General features: G+C 45.5%; 1 protein-coding gene and 1 non-coding gene across 2 annotated transcripts in view; one reads left to right on the top strand and one right to left on the bottom strand.

Annotated features, from left to right (window-relative positions):
• Positions 1-19,969, bottom strand: part of PRXL2B (peroxiredoxin like 2B) — a 35,559-nt gene extending 15,590 nt beyond the window's left edge. The window contains exons 1-6 of the mRNA XM_044278345.1: positions 19,833-19,969; positions 11,400-11,604; positions 9,601-9,652; positions 8,707-8,770; positions 762-837; positions 378-496 (exon numbers count right to left, since the gene is read on the bottom strand). Coding sequence (XP_044134280.1) covers positions 378-496; positions 762-837; positions 8,707-8,770; positions 9,601-9,652; positions 11,400-11,604; positions 19,833-19,895 — 579 coding nt within the window. The 5' untranslated portion in view covers positions 19,896-19,969. The remainder of the gene's footprint in view (positions 1-377; positions 497-761; positions 838-8,706; positions 8,771-9,600; positions 9,653-11,399; positions 11,605-19,832) is intronic.
• Positions 19,970-22,715: 2,746 nt separating this feature from the next.
• On the top strand, positions 22,716-22,788 carry TRNAR-CCU. The gene has a single exon. It is a non-coding gene; the product is annotated as a tRNA-Arg (tRNA).
• The last annotated feature ends 265 nt before the right edge of the window (positions 22,789-23,053 follow it).

The following is a 23,053-nucleotide window of genomic DNA, read 5'->3' as shown; positions in this document are numbered from 1 at the left end:
GGGGGGGGGGGGATGTAAAATAAGTATTATGTTGTTAATAATTTTATATATTTTTACGTGGCTGGACAGGTATGGGTTACAAGACAGCAAGAGCTGAAGCAGTTTTTATAGCTTGAAAAAGGCTCACTACTAACAGAGGCCCTCCTAGAAATTCTACATATAAAGATCATACTAAAGCCTCATTCACACGTCAGTGTTTGGTCAGTGATTTCCATCAGCAATTGTGAGCCAAAACCAGGATTGGAGCCTCCACAGACATAAGGTATAAGGGAAAGATCTGCACCTGTTCTGTGTTTATAGATGCACTTGGTTTTGGCTCAAAATCTCTGACGTGTGAATGAGGTATAACAGGTATGCAATTTACAGCCAACTCCCACCTGAGGGCGCTGTCCTTCTGTCACATTTGCAGAAATGCCTAGGGTTGTCACTATGGTTTCCAGAGGTACGTGGTCACCAGGAGAATCTTGTACAAAGTGAAGCAAAACCTTTTCTCCTCCTAATGGAAAAAAACAAAAATATTATTTTAGCTACAAATAAGAGGATTTGAATTGTATTAGAATATAACCAGTGATCACAGCATGCTAAGAGTTTACGTTTCATAAGCGCTGAAGAGACTGTTTGCGGACCCCTTTTACCTTTTATACTTACTACAGGTTTACTTAAAGGAGCTCCCTTCCTGCCACCATGTGGCTGCTTTGGGTAAAGTCTCAATTTCTATATTTCTGTAGGGAAAATAAATGCTCAATACAAAATCCATTTACCTTTACTGACTATCAGCATCCCCCCACTCTGCAGGAGATCTCCACTGAAGTTTCCTTGCACCCCATCAGCATTTGCCTATAATATGCAAGTTGGAGAATATGTTATATATAATATATATCTGCATCGCAATAAATTAGAGTATCAACAAAAACTCAATTATTTCAGTAATTCAATTAAAAAATTAAACTCATTCTACAGATTCATTACAGACAGAGTGATCTATTTCAAACATTTAGAGGGTCATTTATTAAAGGGAACCTGTCATCAACGTTATGCTGCCCATACTAACTGCAGAATGAAGTAGAGACAGGTGAGATGATTTCAGCGGAATGTCATTTATAAGTTAAAAGTAAGTGGTTGCCGAGAACCAACATCACAATCATTGCAGATCGGGCCTGGAAAAGAGTCCTGGTTATTCATGAATTCCTGCTCTCCTGCCCACCTGCTGATGACTGACAGTCTTCTACCTAGTTTTCTCCCTTTCTGTCTAGGAGAGAACTGCCAATCATCAGCAGATGGGCGGGGAGAGCAGGAGATTATGTACAGGTCCTTCTAAAAAAATTAGCATATTGTGATAAAGTTCATTATTTTCTGTAATGTACTGATAAACATTAGACTTTCATATATTTTAGATTCATTACACACAACTGAAGTAGTTCAAGCCTTTTATTGTTTTAATATTGATGATTTTGGCATACAGCTCATGAAAACCCAAAATTCCTATCTCAAAAAATTAGCATATTTCATCCGACCAATAAAAGAAAAGTGTTTTTTAATACAAAAAAAGTCAACCTTCAAATAATTATGTTCAGTTATGCATTCAATACTTGGTCGGGAATCCTTTTGCAGAAATGACTGCTTCAATGCGGCGTGGCATGGAGGCAATCAGCCTGTGGCACTGCTGAGGTGTTATGGAGGCCCAGGATGCTTCGATAGCGGCCTTAAGCTCATCCAGAGTGTTGGGTCTTGCGTCTCTCAACTTTCTCTTCCCAATATCCCACAGATTCTCTATGGGGTTCAGGTCAGGAGAGTTGGCAGGCCAATTGAGCCCAGTAATACCATGGTCAGTAAACCATTTACCAGTGGTTTTGGCACTGTGAGCAGGTGCCAGGTCGTGCTGAAAAATGAAATCTCCATAAAGCTTTTCAGCAGATGGAAGCAAGAAGTGCTCCAAAATCTCCTGATAGCTAGCTGCATTGACCCTGCCCTTGATAGAACACAGTGGACCAACACCAGCAGCTGACATGGCACCCCAGACCATCACTGACTGTGGGTACTTGACACTGGACTTCAGGCATTTTCCTCTCCCCAGTCTTCCTCCAGACTCTGGTGCCTTGATTTCCGAATGACATGCAAAATTTGCTTTCATCCGAAAAAAGTACTTTGGACCACTGAGCAACAGTCCAGTGCTGCTTCTCTGTAGCCCAGGTCAGGCGCTTCTGCCGCTGTTTCTGGTTCAAAAGTGGCTTGACCTGGGGAATGCGGCACCTGTAGCCCATTTCCTGCACACGCCTGTACACGGTGGCTCTGGATGTTTCTACTCCAGACTCAGTCCACTGCTTCCGCAGATCCCCCAAGGTCTGGAATCGGTCCTTCTCCACAATCTTCCTCAGGGTCCGGTCACCTCTTCTCGTTGTGCAGCGTTTTCTGCCACACTTTTTCCTTCCCACAGACTTCCCACTGAGGTGCCTTGATACAGCACTCTGGGAACAGCCTATTCGTTCAGAAATTTCTTTCTGTGTCTTACCCTCTTGCTTGAGGGTGTCAATGATGGCCTTCTGGACAGCAGTCAGGTCGGCAGTCTTACCCATGATTGCGGTTTTGAGTAATGAACCAGGCTGGGAGTTTTTAAAAGCCTCAGGAATCTTTTGCAGGTGTTTAGAGTTAGTTGATTCAGATGATTAGGTTAATAGCTCGTTTAGAGAACCTTTTCATGATATGCTAATTTTTTTAGATAGGAATTTGGGGTTTTCATGAGCTGTATGCCAAAATCATCAATATTAAAACAATAAAAAGCTTGAACTACTTCAGTTGTGTGTAATGAATCTAAAATATATGAAAGTTTAATGTTTATCAGTACATTACAGAAAATAATGAACTTTATCACAATATGCTAATTTTTTTTAGAAGGACCTGTATAACCAGGACTCTTCTCAGGTAGATCTGACTCTCTCAAGGCCTGGGCTGTAATGATTATGATGCTGGTTCTCAGCAACCACTTTTAGCTCATGAGTGACACACCGCTGTTGACAGGTTCCCTTTAACCACTTCAGCCCCGCTAGGTGAAACCCCCTTCATGACCAGGCCACTTTTTACACTTCGGCACTACACTCCTTTCACCGTTTATCGCTCGGTCATGCAACTTACCACCCAAATGAATTTTACCTCCTTTTCTTCTCACTAATGGAGCTTTCATTTGGTGGTATTTTATTGCTGCTGACATTTTTACTTTTTTTGTTATTAATCAAAATGTAACGATTTTTTTGCAAAAAAATGACATTTTTCACTTTCAGCTGTGAAATTTTGCAAAAAAAAACGACATCCATATATAAATTTTTCGCTAAATTTATAGTTCTACATGTCTTTGATAAAAAAAAAATGTTTGGGCAAAAAAAAAATGGTTTGGGTAAAAGTTATAGCATTTACAAACTATGGTACAAAAATGTGAATTTCCGCTTTTTGAAACGGCTCTGATTTTCTGAGCACCTGTCATGTTTCCTGAGGTTCTACAATGCCCAAACAGTAGAAAAACCCCACAAATGACCCCATTTCGGAAAGTAGACACCCTAAGGTATTCGCTGATGGGCATAGTGAGTTCATAGAACTTTTTATTTTTTGTCACAAGTTAGGGGAAAATGATGATGATTTTTATTTTTTTATTTTTTTCTTACAAAGTCTCATATTCCACTAACTTGCGACAAAAAATAAAAAATTCTAGGAACTCACCATGCCCCTCACAGAATACCTTGGGGTGTCTTCTTTCCAAAATGGGGTCACTTGTGGGGTAGTTATACTGCCCTGGCAATTTAGGGGCCCAAATGTGTGAGAAGAACTTTGCAATCAAAATGTGTAAGAAATGACCGGTGAAATCCGAAAGGTGCACTTTGGAATATGTGCCCCTTTGCCCACCTTGGCAGCAAAAAAGTGTCACACATGTGGTATCGCCGTACTCAGGAGAAGTTGGGGAATGTGTTTTGGGGTGTCATTTTACATATAACCATGCTGGGTGAGAGAAATATCTTGGCAAAAGACAACTTTTCCCATTTTTTTATACAAAGTTGGCATTTGACCAAGATATTTTTCTCACCCAGCATGGGTATATGTAAAATGACACCCCAAAACACATTGCCCAACTTCTCCTGAGTACGGCGATACCAGATGTGTCACACTTTTTTGCTGCCAAGGTGGGCAAAGGGGCACATATTCCAAAGTGCACCTTTCGGATTTTGCAGGGCATTTTTTACACATTTTGATTGCAAAGTTCTTCTCACACATTTGGGCCCCTAAATTGCCAGGGCAGTATAACTACCCCACAAGTGACCCCATTTTGGAAAGAAGACACCCCAAGGTATTCCGTGAGGGGCATGGCGAGTTCCTAGAATTTTTTATTTTTTGTCGCAAGTTAGTGGAATATGAGACTTTGTAAGGAAAAAAGAAAAAAAAAGAAAAATCATCATTTTCCGCTAAATTGTGACAAAAAATAAAAAATTCTAGGAACTCGCCATGCCCCCCACGGAATACCTTGGGGTGTCTTCTTTCCAAAATGGGGTCACTTGTGGCGTAGTTATACTGCCCTGGCAATTTAGGGGCCCAAATGTGTAAGAAGTACCTTGAAATCAAAATGTGTAAAAAATGGCCTGCGAAATCCGAAAGGTGCCCCTTTGCCCACCTAGGCTGCAAAAAAGTGTGACACATCTGGTATCGCCGTACTCAGGAGAAGTTGGGCAATGTGTTTTGGGGTGTCATTTTACATATACCCATGCTGGGTGAGAGAAATATCTTGGCAAAAGACAACTTTTCCCATTTTTTTATACAAAGTTGGCATTTGACCAAGATATTTTTCTCACCCAGCATGGGTATATGTAAAATGACACCCCAAAACACATTCCCCAACTTCTCCTGAGTACGGCGATACCAGATGTGTGACACTTTTTTGCAGCCTAGATGCGCAAAGGGGCCCAAATTCCTTTTAGGAGGGCATTTTTAGACATTTGGATCCCAGACTTCTTCTCACACTTTCGGGCCCCTAAAAAGCCAGGGCAGTATAAATACCCCACATGTGACCCCACTTTGGAAAGAAGACACCCCAAGGTATTCAATGAGGGGCATGGCGAGTTCCTAGAATTTTTTTTTTTTTTGCATAAGTTAGCGGATATTGATTTTTTTTTGTTTTTTTTCTCACAAAGTCTCACTTTCCGCTAACTTAGGACAAAAATTTCAATCTTTCATGGACTCAATATGCCCCTCACGGAATACCTTGGGGTGTCTTCTTTCCGAAATGGGGTCACATGTGGGGTATTTATACTGCCCTGGCTTTTTAGGGGCCCTAAAGCGTGAGAAGAAGTCTGGAATATAAATGTCTAAAAATGTTTACGCATTTGGATTCCGTGAGGGGTATGGTGCGTCCATGTGAGATTTTATTTTTTGGCACAAGTTAGTGGAATATGAGACTTAGTAAGAAAAAACAAAAACAAACAAAAAATGTCCGCTAACTTGTGCCCAAAAAAATGGCTGAATGGAGCCTTACCAGGGGGGGGAGTGATCAATGACAGGGGGGTGATCAATGACAGGGGGGTGATCAATGACAGGGGGGTGATCACCCATATAGACTCCCTGATCACCCCCCTGTCATTGATCACCCCCCCTGTAAGGCTCCATTCAGACATCCGCATGATTTTTTACGGATCCATGGATCGGATCCACAGAACGCATGCGGACGTCTGAATGGAGCCTTACAGGGGGGTTATCAATGACAGGGGGTGATCAGGGTAATCAGGGTGATCACCCCCCTGTCACTGATCACCCCCCTGTAAGGCTCCATTCAGACATCCGCATGATTTTTTACGGATCCATGGATCGGATCCACAGAACGCATGCGGACGTCTGAATGGAGCCTTACAGGGGGGTTATCAATGACAGGGGGTGATCAGGGTAATCAGGGTGATCACCCCCCTGTCACTGATCACCCCCCCTGTAAGGCTCCATTCAGACATCCGCATGATTTTTTACGGATCCATGGATACATGGATCGGATCCACAGAACGCATGCGGACGTCTGAATGGAGCCTTACAGGGGGGTTATCAATGACAGGGGGTGATCAGGGTAATCAGGGTGATCACCCCCCTGTCACTGATCACCCCCCCTGTAAGGCTCCATTCAGACGTCCGCATGATTTTTTACGGATCCATGGATACATGGATCGGATCCACAGAACGCATGCGGACGTCTGAATGGAGCCTTACAGGGGGGTTATCAATGACAGGGGGTGATCAGGGTAATCAGGGTGATCACCCCCCTGTCACTGATCACCCCCCCTGTAAGGCTCCATTCAGACGTCCGCATGATTTTTACGGATCCATGGATACATGGATCGGATCCGTAAAAATCATGCGGACGTCTGAATGGAGCCTGACAGGGGGGTGATCAATGACAGGGGGTGATCAGGGAGTGTATATGGGTGATCACCCGCCTGTCATTGATCACCCCCCTGTAAGGCTCCATTCAGACGTCCGCATGATTTTTACGGATCCATGGATACATGGATCGGATCCGTAAAAATCATGCGGACGTCTGAACGGAGCCTGACAGGGGGGTGATCAATGACAGGGCGGTGATCAATGACAGGGGGGTGATCAGGGAGTTTATATGGGGTGATCAGGGGTTTATAAGGGGTTAATAAGTGACGGGGGAGGGGGGGGGGGGGTGTAGTGTAGTGTGGTGTGGTGTTTGGTGGGACTGTACTGACCTACCTGAGTCCTCTGGTGGTCGATCCTAACAAAAGGGACCACCAGAGGACCAGGTAGGAGGTATATTAGACGCTGTTATGAAAACAGCGTCTAATATACCTGTTAGGGGTTAAAAAATTCGGATCTCCAGCCTGCCAGCGAGCGATCGCCGCTGGCAGGCTGGAGATCCACTCGCTTACCTTCCGTTCCTGTGAGCGCGCGCGCCTGGGTGCGCGCGTTCACAGGAAATCTCGCGTCTCGCGAGATGACGCGCCGATGCGTCCAGGAGGAGAAAAGCAACCACCTTCCGGACGCATCGGCGCGTTAGGCGGTCCGGAGGTGGTTAAGACCGAGACGCCGGTTTTAATAACCTCTATATCTAGCGGTGGATCCGCCGAACTTATTAAGAGGCGCAGGCCTCTATTACTGCGGCGCATCCAGGGCCAGTCTAAATGTAAGCCAGCTTCCTAGCTGACTTACATTTAGACCATTTTCTACACCTAAAAAAGTCCCCGTCCACTTTAGACCGGGCATATTTCAGGACAATAAATGAATCCCTTATTTATTTTAATGTTGATTACAGCTAATGAAAATCCAGAAGTCAGCATCTCAAAAAAAAAATTAGATTGTGAAAAAGTTCAATATTGTAGACTCATGGTCACACTCTAAATCAACTAATCAACATACCACACCTGCAAAGGTTTGCCAAGCCTAAATGTTCCCTCCGTCCGGTTCACTAGGCTACACAATCATAGGGAAGATGTCTGTTTTCTGGACAACTGTCAAGTCAGTCATTGATACCCTCCACAAGGAGGTTAAGCCACAAAAGGTGATTGCTAAAGAAGCTGGATGTTCACAGAGTGCTGTATCCAAGCATATTAAAAAATGTGGTAGAAAAAAAGGTGCAAAAGCAACAGGGAAGCCTTGAAAGGACTGTCAAGAAAAGTCCATTCAAGAATTTGGGGGAGAATCACAAGGCGTGGACTGCAGCTGGAGTCAGTGCTTCAAGAACCACCACACACAGACGTATCAAGGACATGGGCTACAACTGCCACATTCCATGTGTCAAACCACTCATGACCCAGAGACAATGTCAGAAGCGTCTTACCTGGGCTAAGGAGAAAAGGGACAGGACTGTTGCTCAGTGGTCCAAAGTCCTGTTTTCAGATGAAAGTAAATTTTGAGTCTAGAGGAAGAGTGGAGAAGCCGACAATCCAAGTGGCTTAAGGTCCAGTGTGAAGTTTCCAGTCAGTAATGATTTGAGGAGCCATGTCATCAGCTGGTGTCTGTCCACTGTGTTATATCAAGTCCAAAATCAGCGCAGCCGTCCACCAGGAAATTTTAGAGCATTTCATGCTTGCCTCTGCTGATAAGCTTTATGCAGATGCAGATTTCTTTTCCAGCAGGACTTGGCACCTGCCCACAGTACCAACACCTGGTTTAATAACCATGGTATCACTGTGCTTGATTGGCCAGCAAACTCCCTTGATCAAAACCCCATAGAGAATCTATGGGGTATTGTCAAGAGGAACATGAGACACCAAACCCAACAATGCAGATGAGCTGAAGTCCGCTATTAAAGCAACCTGGGCTTCCATAACACCTCAGCAATGTCACAGGCTGATCGCCACCATGACAAGCTGATGCAGTAATCCATACGAAACTGTCCTCGACCAAGTATTGAGTGCATATATTGTACATACTGTTCAGTAGGCCAACATTTCTGTATTAAGTCATTTTTTAATTGGCCATATAATATTCTAATTTCCTGAGATACTCATTTCTGGGTTGTCATTTACTGCAAGCCCTTATCATCAATATTAAAATATTAAAAGAAATAACTCAAAATAGTGTGTAATGAATCTATAGAATATACGAGTTTCACTTTCTGAATTGAAGTTACTGAAATAAATTAGCTTTTCGATGATATTCTAATTTATTGAGATGCACCTGTATATTTACCAGTCATATGCTCTTGAGGTGAAGATATTTTCTTACCTTGGTAACAATATCTCGGACCTTCTTTCCAAGAGCCGCAGGAACTATAGAAAGAGCACTGTATCTATGATACGAAAAATAAAATAAATCAATGTCAACCCTCAGTAAACTGCATAGAAAGGCATTTCCTAGTGTTCTAAGTAGGAGTGATCTGATTATAAGCTCACGGGGCTACAGAGTTTACAAGAATAGTTCCCACTGAGCAACTGCTCCTTTAAGGTAATATCCACTATTCCTTTTCTATATACAAAATTCTGTGCCAATTACGGTAATCTCAAAATATAACTATTTGGGATGGAGCTCCGTTTTTCTGACTTTATAAAATATATCATTTTAGTTGCCTGCAGCCACCTCTAGGGGGAGCCAACTGTATATAGATGTATAAAGCTAGTATTGAACTCAGTGGGAGCTGTATAAAGGTGTATGCACTCAGCTCCCCTTAGTGGTGGCTGCAGGTAGTTACTATGACATTGTCACAGGAAGCAGTGCTGGGACTCCTCCGAACAACGTGCCCTAAAGCAGTGGCGTTCTCCCCCTCAATGTTCATGACTTTCGCGATCTTTAATCAGGTCCAAGTTTATGCAGAAATTGCAAAGCAGCAACATCAACATCTCCCAGGATGGACACAATCCACTCAGGAAAGTAGAGGGGGTTGTTTTTCCCTACATGAGATGCCTGTACAGTGCCTCGTGTAAATACAACATAACCCAGAATGCAAAAATCAACAGAACAAGCTCAGTACAGACACTGAACAAGCAGAGGATATTGGGAGATTTAAGCTCTGAAGCTTTACAATTATGAAAGCAGCTCAGGAGTATAATGCAGGTGGCATTAAAAAACAGACAGGGATGAACTTGTCCTAATCTAAACGTCATGCACGTTACAGACACCAACCTTTTGAACCCCAGCTCCTTGTAGCTCTGCTTCGATTCATCCAGATATAATTCTGAAACAAAGAAGAGATCTTCAGAGGCAGTCGGATGATGTGGAGTTTACACCCATGGGGCATCGGGCTTTTATTTAAAGGGGTTGTCCTCAGTATAGGTCATCGGTAGGGTTCTGACACCCAGCCCCCACCCATCAGCTGTTTTGAAGAGGTTGCAGTGCTCCAGTGGAAGCTGAAGCCTCCTCACAGCGCCATACATTGTATAGTGGCTGTGCTTGGTATTGCAGACCAGTCCCATTCACTTGTATGGGACTGAGCTGCACCTTGATCATGTGACTGATTAACGTGATGTCGCTGGCTTAGGAAGAGGTTGCAGCACTCCTCTTCAAAAAGTTGATTGGCGGGATGCCAGGAGTCAGACTCCCACTGATCAGATACTGATGAATTATCCAGGACAGTACAATTAATATTCTATTCCTAGAAAACCCCAGAAAACAGGATAAGCGCATGGCAAATGGGGTTATGCGAAAGTCATAAAGTTATTCTGTGAAATTTGCAGTAATACCAGGCAATGATGGTTATTTTTCTATTAGGATGGCCCCACCAGAGGCTAGACCAGGTGATTTTCCATTTGTTACTCCCAGCCCTCACAAAGCCATAATTTTTTTATTTTTTCATTCACATAGTCGTTTTGAGGGACAAGACGCACCCTTTACGGTTGCATACAATGCGGTAGGAAGCAGGATAAAAATTCCAAATGAAGTGGAATTATAAAAAAAAAAAAAACACACCATTCCACCACAGTTTTATGGGAGTTTTTTTACACCGTTTCCTATGCGGTAAATCTGATGATACCACATATGTATAGTTTTTCTTGCATTTTAATACTGAAAAAAATATATAAAAAATTCACTTGCATTGCCATGTTCTGAGCCCCATAACTTGTTGTATTTATTAGTACAGAGCTGTGCAAGGGGTCATTTTTTGTGGGGTAATCTTTACTTTTCATGGATACCATTCTGGGGTGTATATGACTTTTTGATCACTATTTATAAAAAAATTTGGTGGGAAGTGAAGCGACCAAAAAACGGCTAATCGCCGTTTTTACTTTTTGCCATATGGGATAAATATTTTTATATTTTAATTTAGTTGTGACTTTTTCACCCCAGAAAACTGGAGAAACTATGATAAATGGGGCTCATTGTGCCTGGTTGAAAAGTGAATTTCCTGGTGACAGGTTGCCTTTCAATGAGCACTCCCGTCACAACTGATACACTGACCTGAGAGATGGGGTATAACAATGGGAGTTATTATGTGTGTCATGCTCCACCCACACATTTCACTAGACACAGCCCAGTTTACTAATGCGGTCTAATATACAGCAGAAGCTTAGACCAGGCAGTCACAAGGCTGGGAGTTTTGCACAACGCATCTAATTCTTACTGTAGTCAACATTATTTTAAACCAGAAAACTGGAATATGGCACATTTTACAACTCGACAAAACCACCCCCTATTTACTTGACACTTTTTCAAGGCACAAGAATCTACTCTTTTGCACAAACCAATAATAAACTTGTTTAAATTAATTTATCCCAAAAAGGCACACCGTAGGCCAGAAGACCTTAGTAAGTGTGGGCTTGTGTACCAGCGTTTCCTGAAGTGTTCCTTTAACAGTCAGCCAAAAAATTTCCATATTGTTTGATGCAGTTACCAAGTCAAATATCGGTTCGTCTGCAGGACTATGGCCAGATCTTCATGTCTATGACAACCAGAAAATGCTCAACTCATCTATTATGTAAACTCACCCCCGGCAAAATATTTCCCATCCACAAATTCCTGCAGCCCCGCACTCTCTGGTCCAATCCCTATCAGACGTATCTGGTTGGCACCAAATGATTCTTGCAGCTTGGAAACTTCTTTTGCTGTCCATCGACAAATCTGACAGCCGAACCTCCTCAGGAAGAACAGGACGCTCGAGGAGTCTCTCCACAGGGACTGCAATTCAACTGTCTGAAGGCACAAGATGTCAGATCAAAAAGTGGCATAATAATTAGGCCCAAAGGTCTGCTGCATCTAGACACACATTCAGCATTCCTATATTCCCCTATGTAGGGTCCTCTTATCCTATCGGAAGCTTAAAATGTACATCCAATTATGTGAGTGGGGGGACGAAGGTAGAATTCACCTAGATACAAGTGATCCCTGATAAATCACAGGCCTAATCAGGCTACTCACACAGTAAGGCCCCATGCACAAGACCCTAGTTTTGGTCCCCATTGGATCCTCTTTTTGCGGACCGCATGCAGACCCGTTAATTTGTACATGTCTTCCAAAAATTTGGACGTCGGATGTAATTTGTGTTGCCTTTCTGTAAATTATAGAACATGTCCTATTCTTGTCTATTTTGTAGACAAGAACAGGCAGTTCTAGTGAAGGGAGTGAGAAAATTGCAGCATGCACATAGCCACTATCCGTATTTTGAAAACCGCAAAACGGATACGGTCATGTGAATGAGGCCAAAGGCTGATGAATGGCAGAGGCCTGCTTAGTCAGCCCACAGACAGGCTGAGCTGCAGGACAACATAAAAGGAGGTCCACCTAGATGATGGTAAGATGTGGGGTGATGCGGAGAGGTTAGGGTGATGGAGGGAGCTCACAGACTGGGTGCAAGGGTGATAGTTTTCAGTGAACACGCAGCACAGCAGACAAAACAGAAGAATGTTAATAGGGAGACCAGGAGAAATCAGGGGTGATCGGCGGTACTAATTGTAATTTTTGGCCTACAACAGCCGTACAACTTCTGTGCTGGTGCTCTAATCACCTCTCACAAAGAAATGAGGCAGTTACAGCGCGGACACAGAAGTCTCCTGGCCTTTTCTCGTAAGGCTACTTTCACACCTGCATTAGGTGCGGATCCATCTGGTATCTGCACAAACGGATCCGCACCTATAAATGCAAACGCTGGTATCCGTTCAGAACGGATCCGTCTGCATTACCATGAAAAAAAAAGAATTTAAAATTATTTTTTATTTTTTCATGATAATGCAAATGGTTCCGTTTTGACTTACACTGAAAGTCAATGGGAGGCAGATCCGTTTTTAATTGCACCATATTGTGTCAGTAAAAAACGGATCCGTCCCCATTGACTTACATTGTAAGTCAGGACGGATCCGTTTGGCTCAGTTTCGTCAGACAGACATCAAAACGCTGCAAGCAGCGTTTTGGTGTCCTCCTCCAAAGCGGAATGGAGACGGAACGGAGGCAAACTGATTCATTCTGAGCGGATCCTTATCCATTCAGAATGCATTGGGGCCAAACTGATCCGTTTTGGGCCGCTTGTGAGAGCCCTGAAACGGATGTCACAAGCGGACCCAGAAACGCCAGTGTAAAAGTAGCCTTACATCGTTGCTATTGGTCATTCAGCATTGATTGACTAGTAACTGCTATCGCCAGTATGGGACCACTGAGATTGGTCCCACGGGAGTTGACAGTACTGGTAGTTTAAAGCCATGCAGCTTGGTAGTTAGTGCATTTACAACATGATGCGCGAAAGGGTTAATGCTTCAGCATACCAAGACATTTTGGACAATTGTATGCTTTCAACTTCGTGGGAACAGTTTGGGGAAGGCCATTTTCTGTTCCAGCATGACCGTGCCACAGCGCACAAGTAAGGTCCATGGTTAGGCGAATTTTGTGTGGAAGAACTTGACTGGCCTGCACAGTGCCCATCAAATACCTTCGGGATAAACTAGAATGGAGATTACGTTTCCAGGTCCTCTCATCCAACATCGGTGTCTGACCTCACAAATGGTCTTCTGGATGAATGGACACAAATTTCTACAGACACACACTAAAAATCTTGTAGAAAGAGCAACAAGTGGTGGGAAGTGCGAGGAGCAATCAGGAGGCCATTGCGATTTCTCTGAGATAACTACAGGAGGTTAGACAACTGTGGGTTAAGTGGGGCAAGAACAAAAAATGGAGCTGGAGAGGTTGGGAAAGGCAAGGAGGTCCTGGGGTAAATATTTTATTTAGGTCAGGAGAAGTAATAAACAGCTGATTGGCTAGGGGTAGTGTGAGGGGGTCTAAGGTGCGTATCCTTTCTGACCTGAAGATGAGCCTGGGAAGTTCAGAAACAGCCAGGAAGGATGCTGCACTGGACCAAGGGGAGCAGCACTGTGAGAAGGCAGAAGGGTTCCCGTGTGCAATGAGGCTAAGGTGGAAGGTGGCTATCCCTCAGTGATTTTGGGATGCTGCAAGGCAGGGTAAGAAAGCATTAAACTTTCTATCTGAGGGAGGGGCTGATAGTTTGAGGAATCATTCCCGGCCCACCCCTAGTATAATACAGTTAGCACTTCTTGTAGTGAATTTCACACAATAATAGGAGTGTCCAGCCCTCCTAGTTACCCAATCTAAACCTGTAGCATTTGCATGTTGGTCTCTGTTGTAGGCACCTCCACTGGCCATTTCTCCCATGCCCAGACCTTAAACCATGCAGAGTACCCTCGGGGTTATATAGGGTGTTGCAGAACAGCATGTGCACTGCAGCATCATTTCCGTTGCCAGACGCATCTCCTGTGTAGGGATCACACACACAGGGATTTGGAAGACCATCAGGGTCCCACACAAATTGTTGGCAGGGGGTGGTGGCCAGCTTGGTAATAGAAGGCCAGAATAGCAGAGCAATACATTCGCATAATCAGACGAGGAAACATAGCGCAAGCAAAGTCCGGAAACAAGACAAGCAAAAACAACGAAACAGCATGGCCCACCAGAGAACTAGACAGGAATAAGCAGGAGCTAGGAGGAAAGCTGCACAGCTTGGGTTAGTTGATCTCCGATTGATCTGCTGATTCATCACAGGAAGGAGCGATAGGTTCTGTAGAGCTTTAAAGAAATATAAGGTCTAATAAAAATAAGGCACCCACCAATTATAAACACCGGGTCATAAAAAAAAAAAAAAAAGTAGAGAGCCTTCACTATACGAAAATTGATACCCAAACAATAGAACTAAAGCTCCATCTCATAGTAAGAAAAAAAACTTAATTGAATAAATATTGTCACAATTAATAGCACATATAAAAACAGCATTAGGCTACTTTCACACCTGCGTTCTATCGGATCCGTTCTGAACGGATCCGCTCATATTAATGCAGACGGTGGCTCCGTTCAGAACGGATCCGTCTGCATTAGAACTTAGAAAATTTTTCTAAGTCTGAAAGTAGCCTGAGCGGATCCGTTCCGACTTTACATTGAAAGTCAATGGGGGACGGATCCGCTTGAAGATTGAGCCATATGGTGTCATCTTCAAGCGGATCCGTCCCCATTGACTTACATTGTATATCGGAACGGATCCGCTCGCCTCCGCACGGCCAGGCGGACACCCGAACGCTGCTTGCAGCGTTCAGGTGTCCGCTCACTGAGCGGAGCGGAGGCTGAGCGCTGGCAGGCGGATGCATTCTGAGCGGATCCGCCTCCACTGAGAATGCATTAGGGCCAGACGGCTGCGTTCAGGGCCGCTCGTGAGCCCCTTCAAACGGAGCTCACGAGCGGACACCTGAACGCAGGTGTGAAAGGAGCCTAAGACTGGGGGATCGACACATGGGCATACAAAAAGTATTCTAGAACGCCACATAAAGGCCAAAAAAGACAAAAAGACCCTGGACAGAAATCCAATAGGAGCATGAGCAGGCAATGTGTAATTCAAGAAACTAAGAAAAATACCCAAGCTAAGCGCACCGATCCCTCAGTCTCCTTCTGCCAATGCCATTTCGCCTTATCCCCGGAAGAAGCCAGGTTGCTGGCGAAACGGATCCGTTTTGACTTACACTGAAAGTCAATGGGAGGCGGATCCGTTTTCAATTGCACCATATTGTGTCAGTGAAAACGGATCCGTCCCCATTGATTTAATAAATCAACGTGCACCCTCTGGTCATGCTGCGGCCCGCAAAATGCAGGCCGCAATGCACGAACAAAGTCCGTGGGGCAGCCGCAGCGGATTGCAGACCCATTCACTTTATTGGGTCCGCGATACGGCCATTCCGCAAAAAGATGGGACATGTTCTATCTTTTTGCTGAATGGAAGTACGGGACGAAACCGCACGAAAGCACTCTAGTGCCTCCGTAGGGTTCCGTTCCGTATCTCCGTATTTGCGGACCCATTCAAGTGAATGGGTCCGCATCCGTGATGCGGAATGCCCACGGAACGGCACCAGTGTATTGCAGACCCGCAAATGCGGTCCGCAATACGGCAACGGGGAGCACACGTTTGTGTGCAGGGGGCCTAAGTGTCTGTTTCTCCAGCGTGCTGCATTTATTTGGGAACCGTACGGCAGACTGGGAGCCCTGAGCCTCAACCTATATTATTTCCTAATGGCATCGGGGTCATTTCCCAGCACGTTATCCCTATGGAGAAGGCATTCTGTACACAGTTCGAATGGAGTACGGTGGGGGTGAAGAAAGATTACCACAAGATAAGAATAACAAAGGACTTGAAAGATTGATTTAAGGTGGATTTAGATGGGCCGACTGAGCGGCCAATTGTTGGGAAAAGCGTTCCTTCCCGACAGTCAGCCGCTCGTTCAGTGAAGGAGGCAGCGCATTTACATGCAGCGATTGCCTTCACTGTATGAGGATGGGGGATCACTATTGCAAACCCTTGTCCGCATACAGATTCATGGTTTCTGAGCACCAGATCGCTGTTTAAGCAGCATGATCTGCTGCTCAGAAGCCATGATCGCTGGTGCCTGCATGAACAGGATCACCCAATGAACAAACATTTCACTCATTCATCTAGCGATCGTGGCAGATTTAGATGGTCAGAGGATCGGGAACGATCGTTCGCAGAAAAAGTCGTTCCCAATAATCTCGAAGATTATTGTTGCGTCTAAATTCACCTTTAGGAATATGGGATACATTCTTGACTCAATGGGGTAGCACTGTGGCTGGAGGAAACAGTCAGATCAGGAGTTGAGGCTGTTTACGGATGCAGTAGGGTGTGGCGAAACCAACCTCGCCACTGGGTGGTGGAGAAGCCTGACTACCAGCCTCTTGCCCCAGGATTATGGGCCCTCTCATCAGCCATGCTTCCTTTGTTCACAAAGGACTTTTACTAACGTTTGAACCCCTGGTCTAATTCGTGCCATTTTGGGATATGTTAAATGTCTATGTGTACTGTAAAGGGTGGGACATTGTATATTTGAGTAGTGATGTCTGTCCTATTGTCCCCACGTGTGTATTGGAGATTCACCTTTATCCTGAGAGATAATTGACTCACTCCTCGGTTGTCTCCAGGACAGAAGACATTGTGTATTCTCCTGCCTGTGATAATTACATCAACCCATTGTGTGAGGTAATTGTATCACAGGCAAAGGGGAGGATTTTGTGTGGGAGTGTCTGAGTGTATTGTACGTGTTTATTGGTTGTTTTTACAAAACCCTGTGGGTGGTAACCTTGTTGGAAAATGTGTACAAGTCAATGCTTGTGTGTTCAATAAAGAGTCCCTGTTTCACCCTTCATCATGTTGAGGCTGGTGTTTGGGTAACTGATCGACACTGTGGATTGCTATATGCTGAAGATTTGCTATACTCCCCGGGCTATACTATTAGCTCTTGTAAGAGCTGTTCCTGCTCTCTGGATTTAGGAGAGGTTCACCCACTGGAGCCTGGAGCCTTGTCGTAGGTCCAGGGTGGGTAGGAGACGGTGAGACCTCAACCAAGCTTCGGCGGTTTGGGGGGTCTGCAGCTCTTACGGTGTCAAGTGGAGTGCTTGGAGTCCTCAGGAAGCACTAGGAGCATCTATCGACGAAAGTACCCGGTCGGGGTGCCAGGAGATCCGTTACATAGGGTTTGCAGGTTTTTGTGCATATTGGGATGGTGTGCAGGGGAGTGGCCAGAAGCAAGGAAATGCCTTGGTCTGGTGTGAAATGTAGCGATACTGGAGATGTTCTCAAATGCGATAACAATAGAGCTCTGGACTGCACAGCTGGAGGACAATCTCTTCTCAATCTCTTCCCTCTCCTGTCCAGACTTGGCTGCCAATCATTACAACCAGACCCTCAAAACCACCCTAGATGAAGTTGCTCCAATATCAAGCCGACCCTCCCAACACAAAACACGGCAACCCTGGCACACACCTGAAACACGTTTTCTCCAGCGCTGCTCCAGGATGTGCAGAACGCTTATGGAGAAAATTGCGAATGTCAGCAGACTTCCTCCATTATAAATTTATGCTCAAAACATACAATTCGGCTTTCAACATTGCCAAACAAAAGTACTTCACCTCTCATCTCGTCACTCTCAAATAACCCAAAATGACTGACACTTTTCATTCCCTTCTAAGCCCTAAAGTTGCAGAACCTGTCACTGACCTCTGCGATGATGGCATGGCCACCTACTTCAGAGACAAGATTGTCAGTATCTGGCAGGAAATAATCTCCAAGTCCCCAAATAATTTCAATCCTCCTTCTTCCCATTCCTGCACATGTTCTCTCTCCTCTTTTGAGCCTATAACAGAGGAAGAAGTTTCCAGGCTTCTCTCTTCTCGACCCACGACCTGTAGCAGTGATCCTATTCCACCACACCTCCTCCAGCCTCTCCCCGGCTGGCATTACTCACCTAACTACAATTCCTAACCTCTCTCTTCTGGTATCTTTCCCTCCTCTTTCAAATACTCTGTTATAAGCCCACTACTATAAAAAAAAAAAAAAAAGAAAATCTTGACCCGACCTATGCTGTTAACTACCGACCTTTTTCTAGCCTCCCCTTCATCTGTAAACTCCTTGAACGTCTTGTCTATTCTCGCTTAATAATTAAGCTATCTCTCTGCAAACGCTCTTCATGACCCCTTACAATCTGCCCTTTGCCCTCTTCACTCTACAGAAACCGCCCTTACTAAAGTGTCTAACGATCTCCTGACAGAAAAAAGAAATGGTGATTATTTTCTACTGATTTTTCTGGATCTCTCTGCAGCGTTTGATACCATAGACCAGGGGTAGGCAACCTCCGGCACTCCAGCTGTTGTGAAACTACAACTCCCAGCATGCATACTTCCTCTGCTCTTCTCAGAACTCACAGAAATGAATGGAGCATGCTGGGAATCGTAGTTTCACAACAGCTGGAGTGCCGAAGGTTGCTGACCTCTGCCGTAGACCATAAACTCCTCCTCACCATGCTCCACTCAATTGGCCTTAGGGACACTGCTCTCTTCCTATCTCATTGGCCGCTCCTTTAGTGCATCATTTGCTGGCTCTTCTCATCCTCTTGATTTTGGCGTTCCTCAGGGCTCAGTAGTAGGTCCTCTACTCTTCTCTCTCCATACAGCCCCCATCGGTAGATTTGGCTTTCGATACCACCTCTATGCTGACGACACCCAACTATACACTTCGTCCCCTGACATCACCCCTGCTTTACTCCAACACACCAGTAATTGTCTGGCAGCTGTCTCTAACATCATGTCCTCTATATCAAAAACTGAACTTCTTTCCCCCCCCCCCCCCCCATTTACTAACTCACCTAAACTTGATATTAAAATTTCGGTCTGCAGCACCATCATAACTCCTGTGTAACATGCCCGCTGTCTTGGGGCCACATTTGACTATGATCTTTCCTTTGTTCCCCATATTCAATCACTTACACGCTCTTGTCTGCACCTCAAGAATCCGCCCTTTTTTACGCTGGAAACGGCAAAAACTCTTGTTGTAGCCTTGATTCATTCTCGTCTTGACTACTGCAACGCATTACTAATCGGTCTCCCTCTCACTAAACTCCCCCGGGGCAGCAGAATGTCCTCCCTAAGTGCACCCCCCCCCAGGCAGCAGAATGGGCACTTAGGGGGGGGCATTTAGATAGGGGCATTCTGCTGCCTGGGAGAACTAAGAGGGGCATTCTGCTGTGTGGGAGAACAAAGGGGGCAGGGGCATTCTACTGCGTGGGGGCACTAACAGGTGTAAAAATAGACTTTGGGCGGAGTTAAAGGCGTGGCTTATCATTAAAACAATTTGTCGCAGGAGACGGCTTGGACGTGCCCCCAGCTGTAGCAATGGATCAGGGGGATTTCATCATTTATGGCACTGCTGGGTTGTATGTGGCAATGATAGGCGTCATCCTGCTGCCATGCAGTATATCAGGGGCGCTCAGTATCGTGTAATTATGGGCAAAGGGTGATAATAGAGCAGCGTACAGAATGACGGACCATCCCCTGCAGTAACAGGGGGCGCTGTGCCCAGCACTCCCACTCACCTCCCCGGTCAGGGAATTCTTCACCAGGATGCCTCCCAGCTTCGCCAGGTCCACGCTGCCCATCGTCTCCCCGGTCACAATCCTCCGAGCACCCGGTACTTACCTCCTCAGAGCTGTACCTACTGTTAACCTCCCCCCAGCCAATCACAGCGCAGGAGCTAGTCAGGGTGGGGCTGAAGGGAAGGTCTGTAGAACCTTATATGGTTGTGTGGGCGGGGCTTAGTTGTATAAGCAGCTATAATATTAGCTTTCGTAACAGCTGAGGTCACGTGATTGGAATTGCCCTCGGTATATGGAGTGCGGGTGTAACTAGCGTGTGTGTCTGCAGCACGTATACTGGCCGTATGTATGTGCATGCGGGTCTGCCTGTGTTGTGCGTTTGTGTACACTGTGTGTGTATATTTAGTGGGTTTGTATATAATGGGGCTTATTTATACTGGAATAACTCCTGGATGTAACTAGAGTTAGGGGGCATTCACACCACCGTATATTTGAGTCCGCCAACGTTCCGCAAATTTAACAGTGCATTGTCCATACTTTTGTTCCGTGGCCCCACAAAAAATATAGAACATGTCCTAATCTTGTCTGCGATTGCGGCCAAGGATAGGCAATTCTCTCATGGGGCTGGCCGTTCCGCAAAATGCATAACGCACACAGCCGGTATCCATGTTTTGCTGATCTGTAACTTGCAGACCGCAAAAAAAACGGATACGGTCATCTGAATGAGCCCTTAGGGTAAGTTCACACCTCAGGGATTTCTTCTGTAGATGTACCAGATACAAGGTATTCCCATCTCAGACAGTGAAGGTACATTGCTAGGACCTGGTATCGACGTCCGACCTCTCCGACCGGCTCCTATCTCTAGAACGGGCCCCCAGAAGTGAATGGAGATGCACTGCACATGCGTTCACTGCTATGGGAGTTCCAAAAATAGCTGAGCGCTGACTTGGCTATTGCCAGCAGTCCCATAGCGGTTCATGTGTGGGACGCTCTCTGTTCACCGCTGTGAGACTTCCAGAAATAGTCGAGTGCGATCGCTGGGGAGCTCCCCAAACAGATGAGGTCGGGGGAGAGAAGGATCGGTAAAGTGAGCCCAATCCTTTTGTTCTCCCGGGAGATAAGATGCAAGTGGCACAGCTTTCTCCTCAATGCACACATACAGGCTGAGATGTGAGAGTCCCCTGGGGTTATGGAAGAGACGTCTGCGCAGAGCGAGCCACGGAGGGGTGAGAGCTGCTGACCAGAAGATTTGTACCTATGACACCGGCTGACCTGTTACATGTGCACTCGGCAGCTGAAGACATCCGTGTTGGTCCCATGGCCATATGTGCCTGACTGCTGAGAAAAGTGATGTTTTAATATATGCAAATGAGCCTGTAGGAGCAACGGGGGCGTTGTCATTACTCCTAGAGGCTCAGCCCTGTCAAAGTGCAGAGGACGTGGCCTGCCACAGTGCCACATCTGTGAGCTGCAACACTGGAGGCTACAGCTCTGCTTTACCAACCTTGCTACGCCACCACCGCCTGGACCTGTTACAGCAAGATCGACAGCTCCACCAGATAGGTGACTTAGGGATCCACCTCACCAGGTGAAAACGTGGCACTAGTAAGCAGTTGTAGTGGAGGCCTAGTTTGTTTGGTCTAGGTGTAGCAGCCGCCTGTATGGAGTTGTTAATGGAGGAGGTGATGTGGTAAGGGCTTTGGAGTCTAGGACCTGGTGGAAGTCACATAGTTAAAGGGGTATTCCTGTTAGAAGTTATCCCATATCCCCAGTATAAGGCCTCATGCACACAACAGTATTTTTTTGCGGTCCGCAAAAAGGGGTTCCGTGATCAGTGTCCGTTTTTGTTTCCATGTGTCTTCCTTTATTTTTGGAGGATCTCCAGACACACGGATGACAATCTTGGGTGCCTCTGTGTTTTTTCACGGACCCATTGACTTGAATAGGTCCGCGAACCGTTGTCCGTGAAAAAAATAGGACAGGTCATTTTTTTTTTCATGGACTGGAAACACGGATCATGGACGCGGATGACAAACGGTGCATTAGCCGAGTTTTCCACGGACCCATTCAAAGTCAACGGGTCCGCAGAAAATCACGGAAAATGGAGCAACGGACACCGAACACAACAACGGTCGTGTGCATGAGGCCTAAGAGATAACTATTAGATCATTGGGGGTCCTACCGCTTGGACCCCTACCAATCATGAGAACTGAGGCGCCATATTTCCTGCAGCCCCCCTGAAATGAACGCACATGTGTGTGGCCGCTCCATTCAGTTCTATGGGAATTTCTGGAGATGGCGGAGTACAGTGCTTGACTAGCTCCAGAATTCCCATAGAGATGAATGGAGCGGCTTCACGCATGCCGACCGGCAGCTCTGTTCTTTTTTAAGGGAGCTGCAGGGGTTACGGGGTTCTCGTGATTGGTGGAAGTCCCAGTGGTAGGATAGGGTATAAATTCTAACAACCGGAATACCCCTTTAATGGATGGGACTTCTGTGGAGTTGTGAGACAATGTAAACATATTTATTCGGCAAATAGACTCATTTTCTAAGGCCTCATGCACGAGCCCGTAAGTGTTTGGAAGTCCACAAAACACGGATCCCCCCCCCCACCCACCATCTGCAAAATGGACAAGAATAGGACATGTTCTCATTATTTTGTGGGGCTGCGGAACGGACATACGGAGGCGGACAGCACCAGGTGTGCCGTCTGCATCTTTTTCGGCCCCATTGAAATGAAAGGGTTTGCATCCGATTCCAGAAAAAATTTGGATCGGATGGGACTGAAACTCTGGTCGTGTGCATGGTGCCTAAACATGTTCCATTTTGAAGATTTGGCTTCCTCTTCATTGTTTTAACTATTGTTGACTAGGAGCACATAGTGCCCCAGTGGCCTAATGGATAAGGCACTGGCCTCCTAAGCCAGGGATTGTGGGTTCGAGTCCCATCTGGGGTGGTTGTGTTTTTTCCGTATTTTTTTTTCATTACATTGTGGTATGGTATCCCTGTTGCTAACTACAATGTGCCAGATTTATCATTAGCTCAGGTCAGAATAATGGAGTGAAAAAGTCCCAAACGCTAAAACTGCGCACAAATTTGCGACTTTTTTCTGCTCTGCACTATGCTCGCCAGTTTTCTGAAAGTGGGCGTGTTTTCTTATGTAAATGAATCTCTAGACAGATTTACTATTGGAACTATTAAAAAAGTCGCAATTTCACTCC

This window comes from Bufo gargarizans, chromosome 2 (genome assembly GCF_014858855.1).
Source record: "Bufo gargarizans isolate SCDJY-AF-19 chromosome 2, ASM1485885v1, whole genome shotgun sequence".
NCBI classification, from domain to species: Eukaryota; Metazoa; Chordata; class Amphibia; order Anura; family Bufonidae; genus Bufo; species Bufo gargarizans.
This window is presented reverse-complemented; position numbering and strand designations above follow the sequence as displayed.